Below are 26,638 nucleotides of genomic sequence, written 5' to 3' on the forward strand. Positions count from 1 at the left end.
GGTCCAGATGGTATTCACCTAAGAGTTCTGAAGGAACTCAAATGTGAAATTGCAGAACTACTAACTGTAGTCTGCAAAAAGAAAAGGAGGACTTGTGGCATCTTAGAGACTAACAAATTTATTTGAGCATAAACTTTCATGAGCTACAGCTCACTTCATCGGATGCATTCAGTGGAAAATACAGTGGGGAGATTTATATACACAGAGAGCATGAAACAATGGGTGTTACCATACATACTGTAAGGAGAATAATCAGGTAAGGTGAGCTATTACCAGCAGGAGAGTGGGGGTGGGGGGGGAAACTTTTGTAGTGATAATCAAGGTGGGCCATTTCCAGCAGTTGACAAGAACATCTGAGGAACAGCTGGGGGGGGGGGGGAAGGGGGAGATAAACATCTTTTAAATCAGCTTCTGTACCAAATGTCTGGAGGATAGCTAATGTGATGCCAATTTTTAAAAAAGGGTTCCAGAGATGATCCCAGCATTTACAGGTCGGTAAACCTGACTTCAGTATCGGGCAAACTGGTTGAAACTATAGTAAAGAACAAAATTGTCAGACACATAGGTGAACATAATTTGTTGGGGAAGAGTCAACATGGTTTTTGTAAAGGGAAATCATGCCTCACCAATCTACTAGAATTCTTTGAGGGGGTCAACAAGCATGTGGACAAGGGGAATCTAATGGATATAGTGTACTTAGATTTTCAGAAAGCCTTTGACAAGGTCCCTCATCAAAGGCTCTTAAGCAAAGTAAGCTGTCATGGGATAAGAGGGAAGGTGCTCTCATGGATTGGTAACTGGTTAAAAGACAGGGAACAAAGGGTAGGAATAAATGGTCAGTTTTCACAATGGAGAGAGGTAAATAGTGGAGTCCCCCAAACGTCTGTACTGGGACCAGTCCTATTCAACATATTCATAAATGATCTGGAAAAAGGGGGAAAAAGTGAGATGGCAAAATTTGCAGATGATACAAAACTACTCTAGATAATTAAGTCCCAGGCAGACTGCGAAGAGCTACAAAATGATCTCACAAAACTGGGTGACTGGGCAACAAAATGACAGATGAAATTCAATGTTGATAAATGCAAAGTAATGCACATTGGAAAACATAATCCCAATTATACATATAAAATGATGGGGTCTAAATTAGCTGTTGCCACTCAAGGAGGAGATCTTGGAGTCTTTGTGGATAGTTCTCTGAAAACATCCACTCAATGCTGCAGCGGCAGTCAAAAAAGCAAACAGAATGTTGGGAATCATTAAGAAAGGGATAGATAATTATACAGAAAATATCATATTGCTTCTATATAAATTTTGACTACTGTATGCAGATGTGGTCACCCCATCTCAAAAAAAGAGATATTGGGATTGGAAAAGGTTCAGAAAAAGACAACAGAATGATTAGGGGTATGGAACAGCTTCTGTATGAGGAAAGATTAATAAGATTGGGACTTTTCAGCTTGGAAAAGAGATTACTAAAAGAGGATATGATAGAGGTCTATAAAATCAGAAATGTAGAAAGTAATAGGGAAGTGTTATTTACTGCTTCTCGTAACACAAGAACTAGGGGTCACCAAATGAAATTAATAGCAGCACATAGCATAGTCAGCCTATGGAACTCTTTACCAGAGGATGTTGTGAAGGCCAAGACTATAAAAGGGTTCACAAAAGAACTAGGTAAATTCATGAAGGATAGGTCCATCAATGGCGATTAGCCAGGATGGACAGGGATTGTGTCCCTAGCCTCTGTTTGTCAGAAGCTGGGTGACAGGGGATGGATCACTTGATGACTACCTGTTCTGTTCATTCCCTCTGGGGCACATCTCACTGGCCACTGTTGGAAGACAGGATACTGGGCTAGATGGACCTTTGGTCTGACCCAATATGGCCATTCTTTTGTTCTTATGGATCAAGGCTCCTTTGTTCCTGACTTTGTACAAACACACAGAAAGAGGTGACCTTGCTCTGAAGAGTTTACACTCCAAATCAGTGGTTTTCAACGTTTTTTCATTTGTGGACCCCTAAAATATTTCAAATGGAGGGTGCAGAACCCTTTGGAAATCTTAGCTATAGTCTGTGGGCCCCCCAGAGGTCTGTGGATCACAGGTTGAAAACTACTGGTCTAAATAGATGAGACAAAGTCCAAGAAGGAAAACAGAGGCACAAAAAGGTGAAATGACTTGTCCAAGGTCACTGGTAGGGCCAGAATTGGAATCTAGGTTTCCAGACTCCCATGCCAGTGTGCCTTATTCATTAGCCACATTGCCTTTCTGTTTCTGAGAATCTTTTTTCTCCACAGACTTTTGTCCCTGAATAAAGCATAGGTTATCACATTGTTTCCTCTGTTACTTCTCTCCAGAACCAGGAAAACTTGTAGCCCCGTGCTTCACTGGCCTCAAAATTTGACCCATACAAAGAAATACAGACTACACCTTCAACTCCTGTCCTGATGCTTATTGAAATGCAGTAGACATTTAACAGAGAAAGAAACAAAATCCGTCATTAATGCACTCATCCGATACTCCACTTCAATTATGTTGATAAAATCTGGTGTTGGTTTCAACGTCTCAAGACTTGCAGAAAAAAGTTACTTGACTGGGATTATCCTTAACTTTCAAGGTAATAATATCCCACAGAAGAATGTTTGTTGTTGAATTAATTTGACTCATTTATAGTAGCAACATTTTTGTCTCTGAGCCCGAAGCTCAGGGGTTCAAATACCAGAGCAGGATTTGGTCTCTTCCTGATGTTGACACAGCATTTCAGCATTTGAGAACAAGGGGGAGTGCTGTACTGTTAAAAGTAGAATCCTTTCAAGGAGACACTGGGTTCCCTTTTCTGCCTGTTTCTGGTGACTGTCCAGATGAAAGTTGAGAATCCTATGATAATTTTGAAATTTAATAAGAGAAAACACCATTGTGTAGCCAGTCTTTCTCTGTCCCTCTCATTCCAATATTCATGAGCTGTGCTGACTGCTTAATAACCACTTTATTTATACATTCATTATTACTAACTTTGTTGTTTGTACTTTGAAATGCCTAGAGCATAAAGATGCCATTCTAAAACCATATTTTGTTCTTAACATAAAACTGCTGGCTTCTAGATGGAAACAAGGTTGTATAAATCCAAATTACATACAGACATTACTTTGTGGAAGGTTTTTATTATTAATCTGTATAAATTAGGAAATCAATACAATGCAAGTGTGGTAATGCCTTGCCTTGCTTTTTGTTTGCTTGTTTCAGGGGGTTTTTAGGTTCATTTGGCCCTCCTGAGTTTACAGTGATCCATGTTGTTCCATCCTTAGTCCCATATGTGATGGGTTTGGTCACAGAGACCCCCTTGTGACTGTCACCTGATGTGCTGGAATTACCTCTGAGCCCATTTTCCCTGCCAACTTGGGACTTCCAGAATCCTGTCTTGTTGAGCCAGACACACTAGCCTGCTGCAACACAGACCCAGGGTCTGGTCTAAGCCCCCAAAGTTTCAGACTTAACTGAAAACTGCACAGCAAATCATCTAGTTCCCAATGGGATCCAAACCCCAAATACATCCATTTTACTTTGTATAAAGCTTACACAGGGTAAACTCATAAATTGTCCACCCTTTATAACACTGATAGAGAGAGATGCACAGCGGTTTGCTCGCCCTGGTATTAATCACTTACTCTGGGTTTATTAATAAACAAAAGTGATTTTATTAAGTATAAAAAGTAGGATTTAAGTGATTTCAAGTAATAACAGCCAGAACAAAGTAAGTCACAAAGCAAAATAAAACAAAAGACGCAAGTCTAAGCCTAATACATTAAGAAACTGATTACAAGTAATATCTCACCCTCAGAGATGTTCTAGTAAGCTTTTTTCACAGACTAGACTCCTTCCTAGTCTGGGCCCAATCCTTCACCCTGGTACAGTCCTTGGTAACCAGGGTTTTTCTCATGACTGGCAACCCCCTTTGTCCTGCTCCACCTCCTTTTATAGCTTTGGCACAAGGCAGGAATCTTTTGTCTGTGCTTGTCCCCAACCCCGTCTCATCAATGGAAAAATACAAGGATTAAGATGGATTCCAGTATCTTGTGACATGGTCACATGTCACTGTAAGATCCCTAGTCTCCATTCTTCCTGGGTTGGCTCACATGAACTCAGGAAGGTTTGCAGGTAAATAAACCATTTACAATGAATTGTCCTAGTCAATGGGAGCCATCAAGATTCTGAGCCACCATTAATGGCCAACACGTTGCATAATTACAATAGGACCTCAGTGTTATACTTTTTATTTCTAGCTTCAGATACAAGAATGATACATGCATACAAATAGGAGGAATATATTCAGTAGGTTATAACCTTTGTTATGGTATGTTACAAGAGACTTTTTGCATAAAGCAAATTGCAGTTACCTCATATTCACAACCATAAGCATATTTCTATAAAACATATGGAGTGCAACATCACACCCTGTATGGTCCGTTCTCAAAGTGACAAAAACATGGATTGAGATGGTTGATATTTTCAGAATTTCCAATGTGAAATACAAGAGAAAAAGTAAAAATGTTCACTGTTTTCATCCCCCCCGCCCTTGTCCCTGTTCCCTCCACCCCTATTTTTTACCTGTACTATACAGGCACTGCCTAAATCCAAAAGAAAAAGTGACACTCGTAGACACAGGGTCCAGCTACTAAATGGCCATGCATGAGATTCACAAGGACCCTCAAAATGCAAACCTGCAGTATGAAAGGGGGCCATACTCCCCCAGTCAGAAGCTGTTACAGTGTTCACTAATTCTTAGATGTTTTAGATTCTTTGTGACGTTTTCCCTAGCCTGCCAACTTTACTTCTGTCTTGTCTGACTTGGGTACTCTGCAGCCTGATGTCATCTAAACTCTGATCTCATTCTGAGATTAGGTTATCTATTTTGCTGGATCCGCTGAAATGGGATCTTTGCCAGTTATTTCAGTGGAGCCAGGATTTCACCTCATGTCTCCTGGCCCATTTAACAGCATTCTGAACACGTTGAACTGGAGGAGGTAGGCAGATGGAACCGTGTGGCACCTCACATGAGGCCCTTGAGGCTGAGGAACAATTAGTGATCTCATGGATCTCTCTCAAACTAGGAGAGGCCCATTCTAGAGACCACAAGTGTGCCCGCAGTATCTCAGCAACCCTTCATCACCTCCATACAGCCGTGTCACATGACCTCAAATGTTCTTTGGAACTGAGAAAATAGAACTCCACTTGGATCAATGAGAAAGTGGAAAAATGAATTCTATATTAAATACTTTCCTTGTGGCTCTTCCTCCTTTTCCCCCATAAATCAGCAGAGGGACAAAGGGGCTTCACTTTAAAAATCTTCCAGCCCACTCCCACCACATTTTTATATTGCCCAGTCCTCTTGGCTAGGGACAATGAGGCTACAGGACCTTAATTCTTAACACTTACTGCCCTGTTGTGAGGTGCTGCATGACATGTCCTTTTCCCTTCATGTATAACTTCACCCACTCTGCAATATGAGGTGGAAAAAGCAAAAATTCATAGTTACAATGTTTTTAAAAACAAATATTTCTATTGCTGAGTCCTGGCCTCTCTCACTCTCAAATTCCCATCCTATAAATTAGCTGGGGGAAGTTCATGGTCTCTGTGTATATAATGTCTTCTGCAGTTTCCACAGTATGCATCCGATGAAGTGAGCTGTAGCTCACAAAAGCTTATGCTCAAATAAATTGGTTAGTCTCTAAGGTGCCACAAGTCCTCCTTTTCTTTTTGCGAATACAGACTAACACGGCTGTTACTCTGAAACCTGCATATCCTGTGACACCTATACGACAGCACACCTTTATAAGATAGCCAGGTATTTTAAGAAACTATCCAAATAAACTGAATGCAATTCTATCCTTCCTCTGTTAGAAGATGATCTCTTGAAAGAAGCTAGTTTTTGCTGAACACTTTAGACTGTCTTCTTTGTATTAAGAAATGAAAGTCATTGAAATGTTAAATATTTTAAGAGTTCTAAATTTCGTCTGTGAAGTGACATATTGATCTAGTTGATAAGGATTATTAATGCATCTTCAGGTATGCTTTCGTTGGAATGTAATTACATAGGTTGAAGAAACCTGGCTAAAAGCCAGTTTATTTTTCCTACACATCTTCAATAAGAATTGACAAATTACACATGATTTTTCCAAACATTTTCTTCTTTCTGTTTATGATTCAAATTTTATTTTGGAGGATGAATCTTTTTAATTTCTTCCTCTACCTGACCTTTTCCATCACTGCTTCATATAGTCACGAAACGTATCAGACAAAGGTACGTTTTCCAGTGTGAAACAAAGATTCATGTTGATGACTGAAATTTAATGACAATGAAAAAGGGGAGTTATGTTCCATGTGATTCTGTGCACAGTGATCAAAAGCCAATCTTATGCAATGACTACTCCTTCTGTATTTGATAAAGGGATCACTTTTATTCTTATTTTAATAAATAAGTTACATTAACAGCATACAGTATATAGAGTTGATTACATATGTAATTATTATGGTTGCTCTTTTGTTTAGTGAGAACTACGGTAATTGAAACAGATGTCTATGTTAACAGCATTGGCCCAGTTGATCCAATCAATATGGTAAGTCCTGATTGACTGAAAAATATGTTTGGATAAATAAGAAATACCACCACTTTTATTCAAATTATTGCCTTTAACTCCTCTAACTTTCATCCAATTATAGTGTGCCCCTGTAGTGTTAAAGAACATTTGTATTATGTTTTTAAATTGAATTATGATACCATTATGACAGAAGCTGAAGATTCTCTGTACTTGCCAGCAATTGCCATGTACATTGGCCAAAATGGACAGTCTCTATGCAAATAAATGGACACAAATCTGACATCAGGAACCATAACATTCAAAAACTAGTAGGAGAACACTTCAACTGCTCTGGCCACTCAGTAAAAGATTTAAGGGTGGCAATTTTGCAACAGAAAAGCTTCAAAAACAGACTCCAATGAGAAACTGCTGAGCTTGAATTAATATGCAAACTAGATACCATTAACTTGGGTTTGAATAGAGACTGGGAGTGGCTGGGTCATTACACACATTGAATCTATTTCCTTAAGTTAAGTATCCTCACACCTTCTTGTCAACTGTCTAAATGGGCCAACTTGATTATCACTACAAAAGTTTTTTTCTCCTGCTGATAATAGTGCATCTTAACTAATTAGCCTCTCACAGTTTGTATGGTAACTTCCAACTTATCTGTGTATATATATATATGTTCCATTCTATGAATTTGATGAAGTGGGCTGTAGCCCATGAAAGCTTATGCTCTAATAAATTTGTTAGTCTCTAAGGTGCCACAAGTACTCCTGTTCTTTTTATCTAAACACAAGCTCTCAAAAAGCAGGAAATGTATGCATTGCTTACATACCAAGGTAATAGGTGCCTTAGAAAAACCTAAAGTAGACAGTATGACCTATGGCCAAGGATATACGTTCTACCCTAACAGCCTTACAAGCCCAAGGCCTCTGGCATGAACTGCAGATACTGTCGGGGAGTCACTGTCTCTGACTGGGCTATATGGGAAAGAATAAGTGAAAAGCCTCTGAGAGGGGAGAGCAGAGGAGCAATGGGGTAGTGGAAAGCTATCAGATCTCCACGCTCCCTGTAGCAAGCTTCTGCAACCCCATCTGTCTGCCTATTGTGGCCTCCTTTCACCTCCTCTCCCGACACCTAGTTTCCCTTGGCAGTCCCTGAAACAGTTCACTGTGGCAACGGCATATGTGGCTAAGCAGCCACCTGTCCAAGGGTGTAGCAAATAGTAGCCTCTTCCATCAGACACCAGCATCAGTGGACAGCAATCCAATTTCAGTTGTTGGGTTTAGTGTGCAGATGCTGGGTGTAGTGTTGGTGCCTGTAATATACAGGAGGTCAGAATAGATGGCCTGGTGTCCCTTCTAGCCTCAGACTGCATGTCTTTAATATCTCTTCCTCCCCATTCTGTATTTGTTCATCTTTCAGTGCTCTTATTGGGCCACATTGTGATAGGTGCTTGCTACCAGTTCTATACTATTTCACACCATGAGCAGTCCCACTGCAGTCAGTAGGGCTACTTAGTGGAGCAAGGTGCTAGTTAGTGGAGTAAGAGTATTACAGTCTGGCCCTGAAGAAATCGCCTGTGTTAACGTTGTACCTTTTCTACTTTGGGCCCAGACTGTGATCTTCTTACTCGTACTGTTGAGCAGTTACTAACTAGAGTACTCCCATTGAAGTCAGTGCAACTGTTCATGTGAATAACTGCTGACCAGTGTAAAGACAGGTGGAGAGAGTGTTGCAATTTGGCCCATGTCAACTATAGCTTCACTTATTTATATGAAATACATTAAAATCACCATCCTCTTTGGTTTCTGAAATATACTAATGGTGTATGGCTTTGAGTCAGTTATCATGCATTTCATAAAAAATAAAGCTTATTATGAAAGGAGAAACTACTGATGCTGGAGACAGACAAATCCACCCCTCACCCCACCAAAAAAAAATCAAAGTCCTTTTGTTCCCCATACATTTTTAAAATCAAGAGAGAACTAAATATCACAGATATGGAAGAACTGTAACCAGAAGTTTAGAAAGACATCCGTAAGGCATCAAATTCCACATCCTGTTCTTAACACCAGTGTTTCATATTCAATTAGTTCCTGTAAATATTCATAGAATTCTCTTTCCTATCAAGTGTTGCACATTTATTAGGGAAGGTGATTTTGCTAGAATTCAGATACTTATGCCAAATAAAGGTCATTTAATTTCAAAACCTTTCACTTTCCAAACTGGTGATATTTTACAGGTAAGAATCTTTTTCAATAAAATATTTCACTTTCTTTGCATATCACTTAGTCATAAGTGGAACATTGGGTGCTAAAGATATATTACTTTGAAAATTACATTAAGAGCTTCAAATATGAGCAAATAAGTACAGTGTGGAAGTTTAATACTGGCTTTATTTTCTCTCATGTGGCCTGGTATATTGATCATCCATAAGCCTTTGTCTTTTGGGTTTCTTGCATAACTTTACATAAATATATAATTCAATCAAACTTTTACATCCTCAGTGAAATAGAGAAATATACATCTAAAAATGTGCAGTTGTAAAAAAAAAAAAGGGGGGGGGGGAAACATACGTTGTTATAATAAAAAGTATAAAACTGGGAAAATGCAGAGGACTGTGTTAGCAACCTGACAGCGGGCAACACTGTTTCACAAGTATGTAACCCACATCTATTCTGTGGTGCTTTGTCTCCCTCCATTGGTGGCTGAGGTTGATAAGCCTGCTATAACTTTACCTAAGAGAGGTGGCTCTTTCAGTGCAGACAACAGAGGCTCATTGTTTCAGGTCCAAAGGTCACAGGTTTGATCCCCGCTGCCAATGACCCACCCAGGGACATTACATTGCAAGAATATTTACACAACTTTATCTGAGTTGCTGTAATGTCTCCCATAATGTTTTATCTGGCGTAAATAAAACAAAATATAACAATCTTGATTTTTTTTAGCTGTTACTACCTTTTCTCTCTCTTTATCTGCCACTGTTCTTCTTTCATGCCCCTTTTTCTCTCTTTCCTTCTATCCTAAAACCAATAAAATGCTTAGTTTCCCTCTCTTAGTTTCTCCATTCTCCATCTCCTTACTCAAACATCTCATTCATTGTCACTCCATACACCAGGCCATGATTAGATAAAGAGGATATCTCTGCTCCTGGGCTAGGTTGATTTCAATGTGAAGGAAGACTCTAAGGTGCTGGGTTGAAGACAAGGCTCCACTCTGTACTCTCACGGCATCTGTTGGCTTTTTTGTCAGCCTCTGCTATGCAGTGAGTGGCAGACTTCACTTCTGTTAGGAAGGAGTTACCAGGGAGGCAGATTTCTCTTTCAATTACTTATTTCAAGTTAAACACCCAAAATTCTACAGCTTTTTCAGCCAGTAAATCTCCAGGTTTGGGGGCTAATATGCTGCAGTTAGAGCGATGTTTGGAGGATGCTTTCTAAAAAAAATACTTTGTAGCTTTGAAGTGTACAATCCATATTTGAATTGATAAGATGTTGTTATAGCCGCTGAAAAAGGATGGTAGTACCTTATCTTCTAAAGCCTATTAAAGTGCTTTTGGTATTTAGCGCCCAGGAAAATGGGCTGATCATTGACCACAAGAAACACCAAGCTGAGCTGCATGTAGCATGCCGGTTGTGCTCAGTGGTGTAAAATATGTGAATTCAATAAAATTGGACAATTTTTCAAAACCTTCTGTAACTTAGTGGTACACAGATGTAAAGATCACACAATTGAAGAAATTGCACCTCTTCCATATATACATGTATTGTTACATGTAACACATTATATTACTACCCTAAAGAGATTAAAGCAAAATAACTTTTGTCTCTTTTCTAGTCTGTACATTTTGACAACAGTTTGTATATCATCAGTTTCATTGTTTCCACTGTATAAGCAATTAGTCTACTCTGCAAAGCAAAAGGGGGAGGGCGGGGGTGCGGGGTTGTAATATTTTAAAATCATTATTGTAAAACCACCAAAATTGGAAGGCATAATTCATGACAATATTTATAATTAACTTATTTTAGAAACTTGTGGTGTCCTTCTATTATTTAGTCTGCTCGTACAACACAATATAGTCAGAAACAGCTTCTTTGTAACAGAATATAACACTGAAGTGTTATGTCACATGATCCGCTGTTTCTGAACTAGTTTGAAAGAAGAATGTATATTATGAAGAGGAAACCAATTACCTTTCTGATTTTAGCCTTCGTCCCCCAGTGCTACCTGATGAACACACTTATACTTGCATGAAAAAAGAGGCTTAAGTGTATGTGAGATATTTGGTAGAATTTGTCTTTGATTGCACCATTTTGTAGATGTTGGCTTCCAGGATTTAATTTACAAAAGTTCTACACAAATTTTAAATGGTGTGGACATGATAATCATTCTCTTGTGCCTATGGCTGTGAGTATCTACAGACACCAGGTGCTTGAGTAAATATTTTCCATGTACAGTACTGGTACAATTCTGTCTAGTCTTTGGCATCATACAGTAGCCACACAAGATATGGCTAAGAGCATTTTGAATGACCAATGCCCTGGTTACAGCAGTAAATTCTGCTGAGGCACAGGTTCTAGCAGCATAGAACTTAGGCCCAGATACACGATGAGTTTCCAGTTCTCATCCTTCTGCCTTTTCTTAACCATGTTCTAATATCTGCTGTTGCGCATAAGTACCAAATTCTGCTAATGCTATACAATACCATATGGCCCTCTTCATAGCCTTCACTCCTCTCTCCTTCTTCTATCCAACTTGCTCCCCACACAGACAGGCTACTTGGCTGCACTGTGGTAATTTTTTGTGTGATTTCAGATCAGCCCCTCTCTCTGGTGATCTGTAGGACAGACTCACTATTTTTAATTTCTTGTACCATTTGTAATACTTTCTGAGCTATCCCCTACATTGTCAATTAGACAGTAATATATCAAAAATACCCCTGTCCATTATGACTACTCCCTAGCCTTCCTGTGCAAATATTGCCTTGTGATGTTGTGTTTCAACTGTGAGAATCATTGTACCAAACTTAATTTCTCTCTATTAAGTTTTCACATTATCATGCAATAGTTACTTTACAGTTCATCTTGCCTAACTAACATTTAACATACACTTTGAGATCCTTAGAAGAAAGCCTGTGTTTATGCCATCATGTACACAAACTACACTGGTCAAGAAGTAGTGATTTCTCATTGTAGTTGCATTTGTGCACCATAGATGCTTACAGTGAGTACACTATATTTTGATTTCTTTTTCTTTGCTTATTACTTTTGGTTGAGTCTTACACGTTCTTATTACCATGTTTTGTTTTAGATGCTGTGGAAAGTGCATCAGTGACATTTTAGTTCAAACAGTTTTGGTTTTTTTGCTTTTTTGTTGGTTTGGCATAAAATAATTTATTGAGGTTTCAGTTTTTTGAAGTATCAATAAATATCTCTGTACATCATAGATCAAATCTCATTTTAATAGAGGTTAGTTCAGAATGAATTTTGAAGCATTTTTGAGATTTTACAGCATAATTGAATTTGTGCAATTTGTTCCCTTAAAATTTGCACCCACATCTTTGTGCCTTCTGCTCAATTATGGATGATTGGGCTGCTTGAGTCTCTCTAGTTACATTATAGTGGGTGTAACTCAAGAAGTCAGAGGTTCAGCAAGGGAACTCCTGTGTGTTTTAAAACAAATAAATAAAATCCAAACTCTCACGTGCCATAACTGCAGGAAGTACCCTAATAAATATTTCAGGTAGACAAATAATTAACTGGCATGATATTTATTAGTAGTCTCTAATTATACAGAAGAGTCAAAATAACTCTTATTATTTATTTATACAACCACTTATCTGTTTTTCACATTCATAATGACCCAGATTAGTATGTACACCAGATGTAACAACAAAGAATATGAATTTATCTGCTGTATTATTACAATTTAGGGAGTCACACATACTTTTTCCTATACACCTCTTGTAAACATGTCATTGCAGTATTATTTCCATTAGTCTGGCATATGTTCACATGACAGCCTATAGTAAGATCTGTTAATGGGAATGATCTGATTGGTTTAAAGTTTCCAGCCGTTGATGAAACTGTGTTCTGTTCAATAAAGTTCCTATAAGCCCCGGCTGCCTCTCCTCCCCATCAACACAATATCAAAAATGTCAGATTTATAGGTCAAAATCTATTGCAACTCATTGGGCTCCCCAGATGTGTCCTTAGGGTCCTAAGGAAATAACCAAAAGTGTTTGCTGAAACAAATAATTTAATTTCAGCTTCAGTCCCAGGCATGGGTATCTGTTGTTGATGAATCCATTGCTGAGCCTGAAACAGTTCCCATAGTTTTAAAAACAGGGGGCTTTAAAATAACTTACCAAAGAGAGCAGCCACATTTTAGAACTTTTGTTAGAGTAGCTATAAATGAAAGTCTGCTAAATATTTTAATACTGGAGATCTTGCTTAAAAGCCCTTGTTTGACATGCAGGTAGAGGGTGTGTGTGTGTGTGTGTGTGTGAGAGAGAGAGAGAGAGAGAGAGAGAAAATAAGTGCTCAGGGACAGTATGCTGGTGATAAAACAGCTAATGCTGACAGCTTTATTCCATGCATTCCTGCCTCTTAGATCATATTTTCACTATTTTGTATTTGACTGCCTTGATCGCCTAACCCTTTTATCCCCACACCAAACTGTGTCTGTGGAATTTAGTAATATCTCTCCTTATTGATAAGGTCAGAATGCCAGTATATTTTCTTTAACTTTCCTGAAGAAGAATAAAAAAAATTCCTCTATTTTTCTGGAAATCTCTTGCTGAAAACGCTTTCTTTCTGTTTAAGTCTTCAGCCAGAATCAACCCAAGAGGGCAATGACCTCTAGACAGAACTGAGCTGATATGAATCAAATGGGTTTTCTTCTTCATCTCTGCAACTTGTTTGAAGCAAGCTGCACTGCAGACCTTTGCTGAATCTTCATCTCAGACTTTGGCTGAAGCAAGTCTTATGCTATTTCTTGGACTTTTGGTTTAGGGAAATATGGTTGCATTTGTATTTGTCCCATAAAGAATCAGGACATTTTTACTCTTAATTTCCTGTTTTCCATATAAAATACGCTCCAGTTAGCACATCGCCACTAGCATGTCAGACCCACTTTGCGGCACATTACTCTTTAATACACCCTTGTATTGTGGAATAGAAAATCAGTTATGAGACTACTAGAAAAACATTAAGAAACAGTTTCCTTTTTTGATGGATTTTACTTACTCTTTGAAGTCACTGTACTCCTCAGCATGTTGGAATGACACATGGTTTCCATCACAATGATTGTAGTTAGGCCTTAGAATCGATGTTGTTGTTCCAGATGCAACAGCTGGTTTACAACCTGTGCAATAACTTTTGCAGAATTAGTTACATCCACGTAGAACATCAGAGAGCATGGTCTGTTTCCTTTTCTCAAGGCCTTCCAACAAAAAGTCAAGTGTCTAGCTGTACTTGAATGCTGACTATGCATGTTTTTTCATTTGCTGTTTGAAATTGTGACAGATCTCAGGAATTGTCTTATTTAAATAGCATGTAGTGACTGTTCCTGATTTTCTTAGTGCAGTTACTTTTTATTATTGATTGATTTTTTTCATTGGCACTACTCAGCTGAGTAATTGCTCAACCATTCACAATCTGGCTGTCTGATGGTCATCCATCACTATTCATTATTTTCTCCATTTTGAATTATGTCACAGTGCTGGAGAATAATATTTGTGCCACAGTTGAAAAGAGATGGAGAAAAATTGAGGTAAGCTTTAAATAATTAGGCAGGCTAGCTCTTTATTCAAGTTATGGGAGAGCAGAGTTCTAAAGAGTTCAGTGTCTAATCAAATGGCTAACATATGTCATGGTCATTGAACCCTAGGTATAATTTGAGGCTAAGTGTGAATGAACAAACATTTTGCTGTGGCCATAGATTAAATCGGTTTTAGTTTGCATGGCTATTTTATCACTTGTTTCATTTCAAAGAGAAAGCAGTAAACCATTTTTATTTTAACAATGTGGCACTGAAAGGCAAAAGGTTTGATAAAAGACTAATGGAAGAAGTGATAGAATTGTTAAATGTAACTTTCTGTACCAAAACAAGAGAGATTAAATAATCATCTGGAGAGAGATGCTGCAGTACAGGAGTATACCATTTTATAAATCTAAAATACTGTTCTGCTGGGTGGTATAGAAGTAAACTATTAGTTTCTACACACACTATGACCTTCAATCATCTGGTTGTGGCCAGCACTGCAGACAGGATACTGGACTAGAAGGATGTTGGGTCTGATTTAGATCGTAGGAACTGCCACACTTATTCATCAAATTTTAGGAGCCACACTTCTCCCTCTTGTAGAGAAATTACAGGTCCTTCAGGAAACAGGGAATGAAATCGGTAGCGGTTTCATCTTCTAGAATTCATGAATCCACTAAGATCAGTGCAGATATAAAGCCAACACCAGAGGCAGGATCTTTCTCTGGTCTTTCTCTTCCTACCTCTCTTTAGCACAGCCTTCAGTACTGGCTGTTGAACCCAAAAACCTCTTGAAAGTGTCAGTCAGCTGTGCAGAGGGGCTCTGTAGGAAAGTAATGCAGCCAGAGAATATATTATGGATCCTCACGAATAGCAGTCTTTCCGTGCAGATGAGGAAAGATAAGAATGCTTTGGAGGTGGCAGAGAAAGGGAGTGAGTTGCATGTGGAGGGCCCCCCTCTGACATCCTTTCTCACGGATCCATAGAATTGGGTCCAATGTTGCACAGCAGTGAACTATTCAGCAACAGATTATTAATTTTGTTGTATTATATTTTATGCATTAAGTTGTATTTGAACGGTGATAAATGCTGCATGCAAGGTGTTAGCAAATATACGACTATGTCTAGAACTCGTATTCAGAGCTAAAATGTAAGATAATATAAGTAGCTGGCTTGGTTCCCTTGCTGGAATTCCTGTTTTCCTTCAAAATCTTCTAGTAGTTTTTCTTCCTTTTTAACCTAAATTTGTTGGGGTGGTAAGTGTTCTGCGGCTGTGTGAAATTTTCCTGCTCTGGTGGGTTTGACAGTAATGTTACTTTGACATATTTCTTGTTTGCAGTTCTACTGTGAAAAGTGAATATTTAAAATGCCACCTTCTCACTCTCCTGATCTGCTCCTGTTGTATATTGAAAACATCATCTGTTGACTTCACTCACCTAGTGACTACTTTTTACTCCTGTTAATGCTGCAGAGGTAGCTCTAGGAGAGGGAGCTGGTGCCTGTTCTTTTCTTATGTGTCTTCAAAAGAATTACTTACTCAGTTTCAATTAAACTTGTGCAGCCCATTGAAGTCACTTGAGGGCGGTGGGGAAGTTCTCCACTGCACTGTGTTTTGTGTGATCATTTACACAAGTGCAGAGTTAGTGCCAAAGGCTGCCTGTCATTCTGACTTGGTAGCATTTTGCATCCACTTTGAATTCCTGTAGCTGACTACACAAAGCACAGGCAAATGGAGAGTCAGGCTTTGTTTTGAAGGCAACATTTAAAGACAAAGGGGTTGCACAAATATAACCGATGGCCTAATTTGACCTGTGGAACCACAACTGCTGGTGATAGTAGCTGTCAGGAAATAAATTAGACTCTTAGATCCAGTTGATCCCAGGTCAGTCTGCATGATTAGCAGTTACAGGCCCCCCAGTCTCCTCCCTCCCACCTTTTTCCTTATACACGGATGATTTTTGAACTGGAAATCACTCAAGGACAATAAGCAAAGCTCCACAGTGCCTTATTGGCAGAGTGATTTTTCAGAAAACAGAGACACTTCAAATTGTAATTGTGTTTAAAGTCTTTGCAATTTCTGACAAGATTGTGGATATGACTGAGACTTGTTTCACCCCGTGTAAGGGGCCATATAGCTACTCCACCCAGGAGCAACCCAGGAAAAGAACAGTGATACAGATGATAATAATTCCTTCCCTGGTCTCCCCCACCTTGATTCAGAAGGTCAGTAAGTTTTACCGCTATGCCATCCTCATGCTAGCTCAGCTGTGCAGGTTGGCATATGGGGCAAGATGGAGGGAAGAGAGTAGGGGCAGGGCATTCTCCACACATGTAGACCCGTAGAACCCTTCACAGGGTGAGGGAGTGGGTCTGTCCTTCTATTCCCTTTTTCCCATTCATGACATAAAAGGGCAAGTCACTATCTTGCCCTGTATCAGTTATGTAACATCTTTAAACTGTTATAGACCTAACTTGTTCCAAGTGTGTTATATTACAATTGTTCAGCTGATATTTTGTTTTCCCCCTGGGCTCTTTTCCTACCTCTCTTTTCTGTGTTTTCTTCCATTCATCCCACTCGCCCGGAATCCTCTCCTTGGTTTGCCTGCCTTGTCATCTCTCCCACAACAAGGCACTTCTGAAAACATATATCAAAGTTCAGGGCAACTGCACTTGTATTCCCCTCCATGGTCCCTCAAGAGCACTGACTCTAGGCTCCTGGTTCCTCAGCAGTCACCTCTCTTGGGCAGTGACCCACATTTCATTCCCTCCTCAACAAGGTTTTTTCCAGGCTGCACAGTTCCCTGACTGTGTTGTGATGTCCACAGCAAGCAGGCATCTGCACTTTGCTTTCTCCTCAAGGCTATGAACAGCATAATTGCCAGCAGTTATAAGTTGCCCCAAAGTCCTTTATAAGCAAGCAAATTTATTCTTAAGGTGAAAGCATTGTACAGAAATCCTATTAAAAACAATAAAAGAACCTACACACATGCAACTGAACTTACCAAAGATCACACCCAGACTCCAACAAGGGCTCTGGTCAGAGTCAGTCCTGCAAACTCCACAAAGGAGTTTTTCTGTGATTACAACAGCCTTAGCTCAGAAAGCCATTGCGCCATTATTAAACACAGTCTTTTGAAGTTCATATCACTTCCAACTGTTTGCACAGCATCTTCACCCCAGAGAGGTTACATACAATCCCAGTCCACAGGCATACATAACCTTTGCATATGGTACAATGGACTCCAAAGATACTTAAATTTAACTCAGTAAGGGTTTTTTTAGAAAATTGCCATATCTGCCACAACATACTTAATCAAAACGACCTTCAAACCCTAGTTCTCCCCTCAATGAAGTGTGACCTTTTTCTTTTTTATATAGGCAGCTAAACAAATGAAAACAGCCAGCAGTTGAAGAGTAGGATTAGCAATATGTGCCAAACGTCATGATTCAATCATATGCCTTTTTCCTCCACCCTAGGGTGCAAAAGCAACGTTTGAAAATTAGGAAGTGCCAGAATTAAGACTGCCTATGCAACGTTAATTCTGTTCCCTGCATGCATTCTGATACAATCTTTAATTATATGATCACATACTATTTTTCCACCTGTCCCCCTGCTTCATTCAATGCACAGGATGGACAGTGCTCAGGGAATGAGACAGCTGCTCCATATTTTTATCATCATCATTCAATTAGTGATCCCTGCCATATTTACTGTACCCCATCCAAAACCTGCACTGAATACTGAATCATTCATTTCCTTGTAGTCTTTTCTATGGCACTCATTGCTTTTGTCCCTGAGTGTTTCACAAACATTAAATTTAATCTTAACAACCTTCCAGGAAACAAGTATTATTATCCCCATTTTGCAGAGGGGGAAACTAAAACTAAGACAGTGACTTTCCTGAGGCAGTGAATCAGCAGCATCTCTTATTGATCTTTTGTTTTATGTTATTAGATACAGGAGGGGGCAGATCTCTAGCTGGTGTCAATTGGCAATGGCTCTATTGACTTCAGTGAAACGATGGCTAGTTTACACCCACTGAAGATCTGGCCCAAGGTTTTTATTTAACAAGTATTGTTTCCTTCTTCCTTCTTTCCTTTCTTTCTTTTTTGTAAAATCTGGCTGATTTTTATGTTGCTGGAAACACATTGAACTGAACATATTTTGGGTATATTAATTTCTTAGAAAACAAAGACATTAGTACCTCTGCAGTCAGTTTTACTTTTATATGACTGACATTGTATCTTGTTTTCTGAAGAGACCAACATTTAGAGGCGGTATTTGAGTGACCCAGGTCAAATAATTGAGCACTACACATAAGTGGAGTCCACTGTAATTGATAATACCTTCCTTTCTCATGGCATTGAATTCTATGCAAGACAATTTATATTATATAATAGGGCAGATTGCCCCTCCAAGTTAAAACTGTGGTGATTCCCCCACCCCAGGAAATGGTGTGTTGTTCCCCTCCGTGTCAAAACTAGCACCTCTACAAGAGACCAAAGCCAGCTGCATGAAGACCCTGTGCCCCTACACAGGGTCAGCCCCTCCGGTCACACTCCCCATGGCTACAGCTGTCCCTGGGACAAGGATAGAGAGCTGTGTGGAAAGGTACACCTCTACCCTGGCCTTCCAAGTCATCTTGTTCCCCAGAGCAGACCCTGAATGCACTGAAAGCCTGTGCAAGGTCTCTGTGGAGAAAGAAACATTGTTGCAGACACTTCCATTCATGGATGGTCCCTTCCCCGTGGGTCTCAAGGGCCTAATATGGCCCTATGTCAGTAACAGAACTCTCTTCAGAGGAGATGGTGTCAAGTTGCTCCTTTGTCTTAAGTGCAGAGCAGCCCTGAGGGATTTCTGAAGAACAAGTCTAACACAGCCATAAAAATTTCTCCCCTCCCACGCTGTACAGTTATTACTGTCATATGTAGATGCAGACTGAATTGTCTAATGAGAATCCTAGTTTCTTATTACCATTCTTCTGTTCTGGACCTAAAATATCTATTAGGGAAATTAGCTTTCCATCAAGATAAGATGTTACCTACAGCCTAAAATGGATGTGTGGTTTTCTTTAACAAAGTTTCCTTCCTACTGTGAACTTCTGGAGTTGTCCTCCCGACTCCTTATGCAGTTCATGATCAAAATTTACATGGCAAATGGTGAGGTTTCCTTGGCTGCATGTTCATGAATTTTTCAAAATGTGTTTATCTTGACTGGTAGACAAATTCCATATTTTTTGTCATGAGACATTCATGGAAATGTTGAAAAATGACCCCATTTTACCCATGGGAAAACTTGTCACAAAATGGTCAAGATAATTTAAAAAACAACAACAACCAGGCCTACAAACTCTGGTCTAACCAAGTTATGCTTGGTGAAAGAGTAGCTCTATTTGCATTGTGAACCTTCGGGCTGCTCTAGCTCACATTTAGGTACCTATGGTCCCAAGTGGCTGTTCTGGCAACTGATTTAGGGATGCTCCAGTCATGTCCCCCATTCCTCAGTTACTCCTTTTATATCAGAGGCTAGAAGTGCTGTACACTCCTCAAGCAGTGCAAAGGAGTCCATAGCAGAATGAAGGAGCTCACCTTAAGTTTAACTTTTAAAAAAGTATATTTGGCATATTGGCTTTGGTTGTTTGTGTGTAAATATAAAAAACATATGGTTTCTCTTTTTCTAGGAATACACCATAGATATAATTTTTGCCCAGACTTGGTATGATAGTCGCCTAAAGTTTAACAGCTCAATGAAAGTGCTTATGCTTAATAGCAATATGGTTGGAAAAATTTGGATTCCAGACACTTTCTTCCGGAACTCAAGAAAATCTGATGCTCATTGGATCACAACTCCAAATCGTTTGCTTCGAATCTGGAGTGATGGACGAGTATTGTATACTCTGAGGTAAGGGCTCATGAACTGGATGCAAAGGCGCTCTTCATTAATATTTTCACTCATTGTTATATTCTGCAATCCATTACAATTAAACCTATTGATTTTACAACTTTAATAACAATTGCAACTGGCAGAAATAAATGAATTATCATTACTAATATTGTGAATGGGACTTTGAAAGAATTATAGTAAGAAGTAACTTCCAGGCCCCTTTCGGTTTCAAAGTTCAGAGGCTCAGAAACAAACGTGGAGATGAATAAGTTGTGGCTTAGTCAAGTGGAACATAAAATATATGCTGTTGTAATGTACTGCTCAACAAGAAATTAAATAGGAGCAGGGGGCAGATTTGTTTTATTTAGGTACAAGAAGACAGTAAAGATAAATAAGATTAATGTAATGTGACAAGCCAATACCGTAATTTGTGTTTAACTCTTCAAGTGTCACAATTCCAGCTGTACACTGGACAGCAGACTCACTGGACTGAATTGAACTCTTAACTGTCCCCTATAGCTATTTTGCACAAAATTATATTTGAATAAAAGAAAGCACTCAGTTAAAATATTAGTCAAAAATACTTTATTTATATATATGGGGTAGGAGTGCCCATTATGGGAAATAGTTGTTTGCCCGTATAGGAAAGTATCCTGTAATAATCCTTTAGAAGGAAAAATAATCTAACATAATTTAAAAGGACACTGTTAACTTGATTTTTTAAAATGTCGTATTTTGAAGAGTGCAGTTTTCTGATAGAGCCTTCTGGTGGAGCCCTCTTTAAAGAGTATATCCTCTTTTGCAGAATTTCCTGTATAGAGTTTTATGCTCATCTGCTAATGTTTAAAATGTTTGTTAGCTTTTTTGAGCACCACCACCAAACCTGCTCAGACCCATTTCTTCTACTGTCTTCCAGCCAGCTTGCTGCCTGTCCAGTTGCAGTTCCAGGTTTGCTGCTGCTGTTTCTGGTTAATATTCTTTTAGAAGGCCTAGGGAAGAGCACTCATGTAAGCTGTCCACGAGCAGTGGATGAGAGTGATGTCACCAAGCTAGAGTATGAGACAGGAACTGTAATCAACCTTCAACAAAACCCAGTGCTGTCCAATGTACACGTTTGTATCAGGGAAAAAGATGGCCTGAATTTGGCCTAAAGTGGAAGTAAATGGAGAAAAGCAAAGTTCATATGATAGCGAATGATGGAGCAACAACAGGATCTGACAACACATCACGCCATTTGGCTACAATTACCCCTATTGGTCTTCACCACTTCCCTTTTGGCACTTTATGGAGCAGGATTGGCACTTCTTCACCCTCAACTTCATAGGCAGACTGATTTTCTGCCTCCCCTGAAATTGGTCAGCTGATCTCTTCAAGACACCCATCTGTGATCCCAAACCTAATTTGGGTTGTCTTAAATAAAAGCTGATTTTATTGGTTAACTATCCAAAAAGGACAAATAACAGAAAAGAAAACACAGGGAATAAATGCATGTACTGTAGTTGGCTACTTAAAAAAAAGCAAACAAACAAACAAAAAAACCACATCACGCAGTGGATACAAAACTTTCAAATTGAAATATAGTATGTTTTCTGCAGCATGGTAGAAGTCCTTTCCTTCTTGCATCCTGAAGTCTATCCATCTGTCTCAACTGGTCAGATCAGATTTCCAGAAAGGCCCCAAAGAAGTGTGTATATAAAATAGCAACTTGCTTCATAGTCCTATTTTGCTTGCCAGCTTCTCCCCCAGCACTCCTCCAAAAACACAGGGATATTTAAGCATGGTATTACTCTCAGAAATCAGTTTACTTGACTCCTATCAAAAAGAAGGGGAGATTTAATTGCACAAATAGCAGTTAGGTGCCTAATTCCCAGTGGAAGTTAATGGGAGCTGGGTGCCTAACTTGTGCCTTTGAAAGTTTTCTGCATAGATGTAGGGTATAATTTTCAAAAGCCCCTAAATGACTCAGCAGCCTAACTCTTATTTTCTGGAGTTATTTAGGGCACATTTAGGGCACTTATCTTCTTGACAATATTACTCCTGGGCATCTTCTCTTTAAGAGCCTGATCTTCCTAATTACATTGGGGGGAGGGATAGCTCAATGGTTTGAGCATTGGCCTGCTAAAGCCAGGGTTGTGAGCTCAATCCTTGAGGGGGCCATTTAGGGATTGGGGCAAAAATTGGGGATTGGTCCTGCTTTGAGCAGGGGGTTGGACTAGATGACCTCCTGAGGTCCTTTCCAACCCTGATATTCTATGTTTCTATTAGTACCACTAGCTTCATTGAAACTACCTACATGAGTAAGATCTGCAGGATGGGGCCCTATGTACACAATTCCACTCTTGCACATCTAGACATCAGGCATAATGATTCTGAATCCCATGTTAAGAGAAGCCATTAGAGTAGGTTATTAGGTGTCTAATATATAACCATCTATCAATGGCTTTCACATAAAGAACATGTGGTTTAAGACTTCCAGAGCGTGCAGTGGAGGGAGCACAGCTCCGGCTCCTCTGCTAATGCTGGTGGAGAGCTCTCCCAGTCTTGGGTAAGTGGCACTTTTCTACAACTCCCCCTCCTCTTTGGTTAGTGAGGGGAGAACTGCTCCTCCTATTTTAATCAGCTCATACTAGTGAAGAGCTGAAAGGACACAAAAATAGAATGGCATACTTGATATACCTTGTGGGTAGCATAACTGGTCATGCAAACTAGCATGACCAGACACACGGGTCTTCAAGTAGTATTTGGCGCTTACGAAAGCTTATGCTCAAATAAATTGGTTAGTCTCTAAGGTGCCACAAGTACTCCTTTTCTTTTTGTGAATACAGACTAACACTGCTGCTACTCTGAAACCTGTTATTTGGTGATGGATACCATTCTTTAGAAATGATATTGAATACTTTTTGTACATGGTCAGTTACCTATCCCTAATACACATTCACTGGCCAAAACGACTTGCATATACTCTAATATGTAGTACAAAGGGTCTAGGTGCTTGAACATAACCTCACTCATAAAACTTTTTCTTCTAATTAGGTTGACAATTAATGCTGAATGTTATCTTCAGCTTCATAACTTTCCTATGGATGAGCATTCCTGTCCTCTGGAGTTTTCAAGCTGTAGGTGGTAAAATACTTCATAATTTTATTTTCTATTATTTAAATTCAGACACTGTTGATTGATAGGCTGCAAAGCAGCAGGTCCGTGATTGCACATTAAATTCTTGCAGAACAGAAAACAATTAGCTGTTTATAGTTTGCTTAGTCTTCTCTTGAATTGAATGAAGGATGTTACACTTCATTTCACTGCAACTTTAAAAGGTTAAAAATAATCCTACCACTTAGGGGCCTGATACAAAGCCCACTGGAGTCAACAGCTATCTGCTCATTGACTTCTTGGCGCTTTGGATCAGATCTTAGGAGAGGAAGAAATATATATAATCTGCACAATTTACCAGCGTTTAAGTGACTACATGTAGTATATTTAACAGTATAAAATTACAGGATCAGGTCACAAAAAAGTAACACTTAATCACCACAACTAGGCCCACTGTATAAAAGGATTAAGGCCTGTTTTACAGTGCCCTCCTCCTACCAGACCTAGTTTGGCTCTTGCTGAGTCACTCACTTCCTGGGTTAATTCTAACTAAACTCTCAAGGAATTCATGGAAGCAGTTTCCAGCAGGGTTAGTTGTTTGATCTAAGCTTTCTTAGCAAACAAAAACAAAACCTTGCAGACTCTTCCCTCAAATGTCTGTGCAGGCTGAGTCATCCCTTCCCCAAGTCTGTTCTTTGCACCGGTAACTCCAGTGACCAAAGTTTCCTTGCTCTAAGCTCAGAGCTTCAGCCTAAATGACTCCACATAGTATCCCTTCTGCCCATTTGGAGCAAATCATATCTGCAGTAGCTACAGTAGCAGTCCACTGGAAGCACTGTCCCTGGTCTCAGCTTTCTTGAGGGTATTGCAATCCCTGCCTCCATTTCCTGCTGCCCTCTTTTATAAGGGTCAGCTAACTAAGTTCCAGACCTTTCTCAGATGCAGAGAGTGGGGCTAATCATCCAGCTGCAGGCCTCTGCCCCCAGAGGAATACTATCCCTGATACCTTCACATACCCACCTGCCTTGAGTGGGCCTGTCATGGCACTTACCACAGGGCCTACTGTGTTCTTCAGTTCTTGAAAGCAAGCCTGTATTCCAATGGTCCTTCCTAGGCCAATATCTATTCTAAATTGAAAGGGTTGAAAGTCTAAGTACCAACTTGTCACATGGGCATTTGAGTCCTTTATGATTTGGAGCCATCTTAATGCCACATGGAAAGGGTGTTGCAAACAGATAACATCTCAGTGCCTTTACAGCCTAGTGTATGGCCAGGCATTCCTTCTCAAAGGACAGAGTACTGGGTTTCCTGGGCTAAGAGTTTTCTACTTATGTAAAGGGCAGGGTGCTCTTCTGCATGGAAACTTTGGGGTAGCACTGCATCTACAGTGTAATGCAAGGCGTCTGTTTGTAGGATGCATTCTCAAGTGAAATCGGGGCTATGGAACACTGGCTTGTTGTAGAGAATCTGCCTAATTTTCCAAAATGCTTGATCACGCTGGGGGGACCCCGTGACTTGTCCAGGGGCTGACTTTTTTAAAACCAAGTTGGTAAGAGATGCAGTTAATAGGGCAAAGTTGGGCACAAATCTTCTATAATACTCTGTTAGGTGTAGGAAGGCCCAGACCTGCTTTTTGATTCTTTGTTTGGGGGGTGTTTGCTAGGGCCTCAACTTTGTCAACTAGGCATCGTACCTTCTTGTTCCCTACTAGATGAAAAAAATATTTTTTTCCTTTCCCCACTTTGCAGTTCTTTGGGTTTGCTATTAAATGGGCTTCCTGTAGGGCCTGAAGGACAGCTGCTAGGTTCTGGAGGTGGGTGGGCCAGTCCCAACTGTATACCAGCCTCTCATCTAGGCAGGCCATGGCCTAGTGATGGTGGGACCATAAAACCTGATCCATTAGCTTATGACAAGTAGATGGAGCCTCATGCAACCTAAAAGGCATGGTAACAAATTGGAATAGGCCCACTGGGGTAGAAAAGGTTGTTTGTTGTTTTCCTTGGGAATCAAGAGCAAGGGGAATGTGCCAATAGCCCTTTTGTTAGATCTAATGTTGTTATAAAACAAGCTTCACCGAGACAATCTAGCAGATCATTGACTCGGGGCATCGGCTAGGTATCAAATTCAGAAATGGCATTTTTCTGATAGAAATCTATATCAAACTGAAGGCTCCCATTCAGCTTTAGTACTAGAACTACCAAAGTACACCAGGAGATACAGGAGTCCTTGATGACTCCCAATCTTAACATTTCCTGTACTTTCTGAATGAATGGGTTTTTCACCTTCTGGGATTTGATATGATTTCTGAATGGGCTTGGCCCCTAGCCCTATGTGGATGTAGTGAGGCACCATGGAGGTTTTCCCAGTAATAGGGAGAACACCTCCTTTTAAGATCTTAGGGTGTTGTTTATTTGCCTTTTCTGCCCATTAGACAGTCCCTTCCCAAGTGATACTTCCTCTATCCTAATTTTGGCTGAGGCACCAGATCCTCTTCTCCCTCCTCCAGGTGGATACAAGGCTTTCCTGTACCTTCCAGGGTTTTAACAGGTTTACATGATAAATATGCCTTGTTTTTTCTGGTCTGGGCTGTAAATTTCATAATCTGCGGGTCCCACCTGATGGAGTACTTCATATGGGTCCTGCCCTTTGGCCAAGAGCTCATATTCCCAGCTAGCAAGGAGCAGGGGCACTTGGTCTCCCAGTTGGAATTCCTTAGCTCTAGCCCCTTTATGATATTGCTGTGTCTAGGTCTGTTGGGCCTAAGAGAGGTTAGTTTGGGCAAAGAGGCACAAGAGTTCTTATCTTTCCCTCATTTAACTGACATATTGGAGGACACTGGTAGGTTGAGCTTCCTAAGACTCCCTAACTAAGTTCAACATTCCTTGAGGCTGTCTCCCTTAAAGAAGCTCAAAAGGAAAGAAGCCCATGGAGGTTTGTGGTACTTCTTGTATCGCAAACAACAAATATTAGGGGGAGCAGCTAGTGCCAGTGTTTGGCCTTGGTTCCCACAGGCTTGTTTAACGTATTCTTGAGGACCTTATTGAACCTCTCCACCTGACCATCAGCCTGAGGAAGATAAACTGCTGGAGTAGTCACACTTTCAACAGTGCCCAAACTTGTCACTCGATCAGTGACTACTTCCAATGGAAGCCCAGCTTAGGAAACCAGTTGGTGTAGCTCTCGCTCCAGGATGGAGGCAAAGGTGTTTCATAAGGGAATTGCCTCTGGATGTTGAGTGATATAGTCCACAAGAACCAAAATGAACTTGTGATATCTATCACTCTTTTACAGAGGGCCTATTATATCAATCC

At 39.9% G+C, this 26,638-nt stretch overlaps 1 protein-coding gene across 5 annotated transcripts in view; it reads left to right on the plus strand.

Moving 5' to 3' along the window:
• Positions 1–26,638, plus strand: part of GABRG1 (gamma-aminobutyric acid type A receptor subunit gamma1) — an 83,387-nt gene that overhangs the window by 35,502 nt on the left and 21,247 nt on the right. For 4 of the 5 annotated variants that reach the window (XM_048848418.2, XM_048848421.2, XM_048848417.2 and 1 more), the window contains exons 3-5: positions 6,549–6,616; positions 20,032–20,252; positions 23,268–23,350. In XM_048848418.2, coding sequence (XP_048704375.2) covers positions 6,549–6,616; positions 20,032–20,252; positions 23,268–23,350 — 372 coding nt within the window. Of the gene's footprint in view, positions 1–2,359; positions 2,620–6,548; positions 6,617–20,031; positions 20,253–23,267; positions 23,351–26,638 lie in introns of all 5 variants that reach the window. The other variant, XM_048848420.2, reaches the window with a different exon arrangement.

This window comes from Caretta caretta, chromosome 4 (assembly GCF_965140235.1).
Source record: "Caretta caretta isolate rCarCar2 chromosome 4, rCarCar1.hap1, whole genome shotgun sequence".
Taxonomy (NCBI): domain Eukaryota; kingdom Metazoa; phylum Chordata; order Testudines; family Cheloniidae; genus Caretta; species Caretta caretta.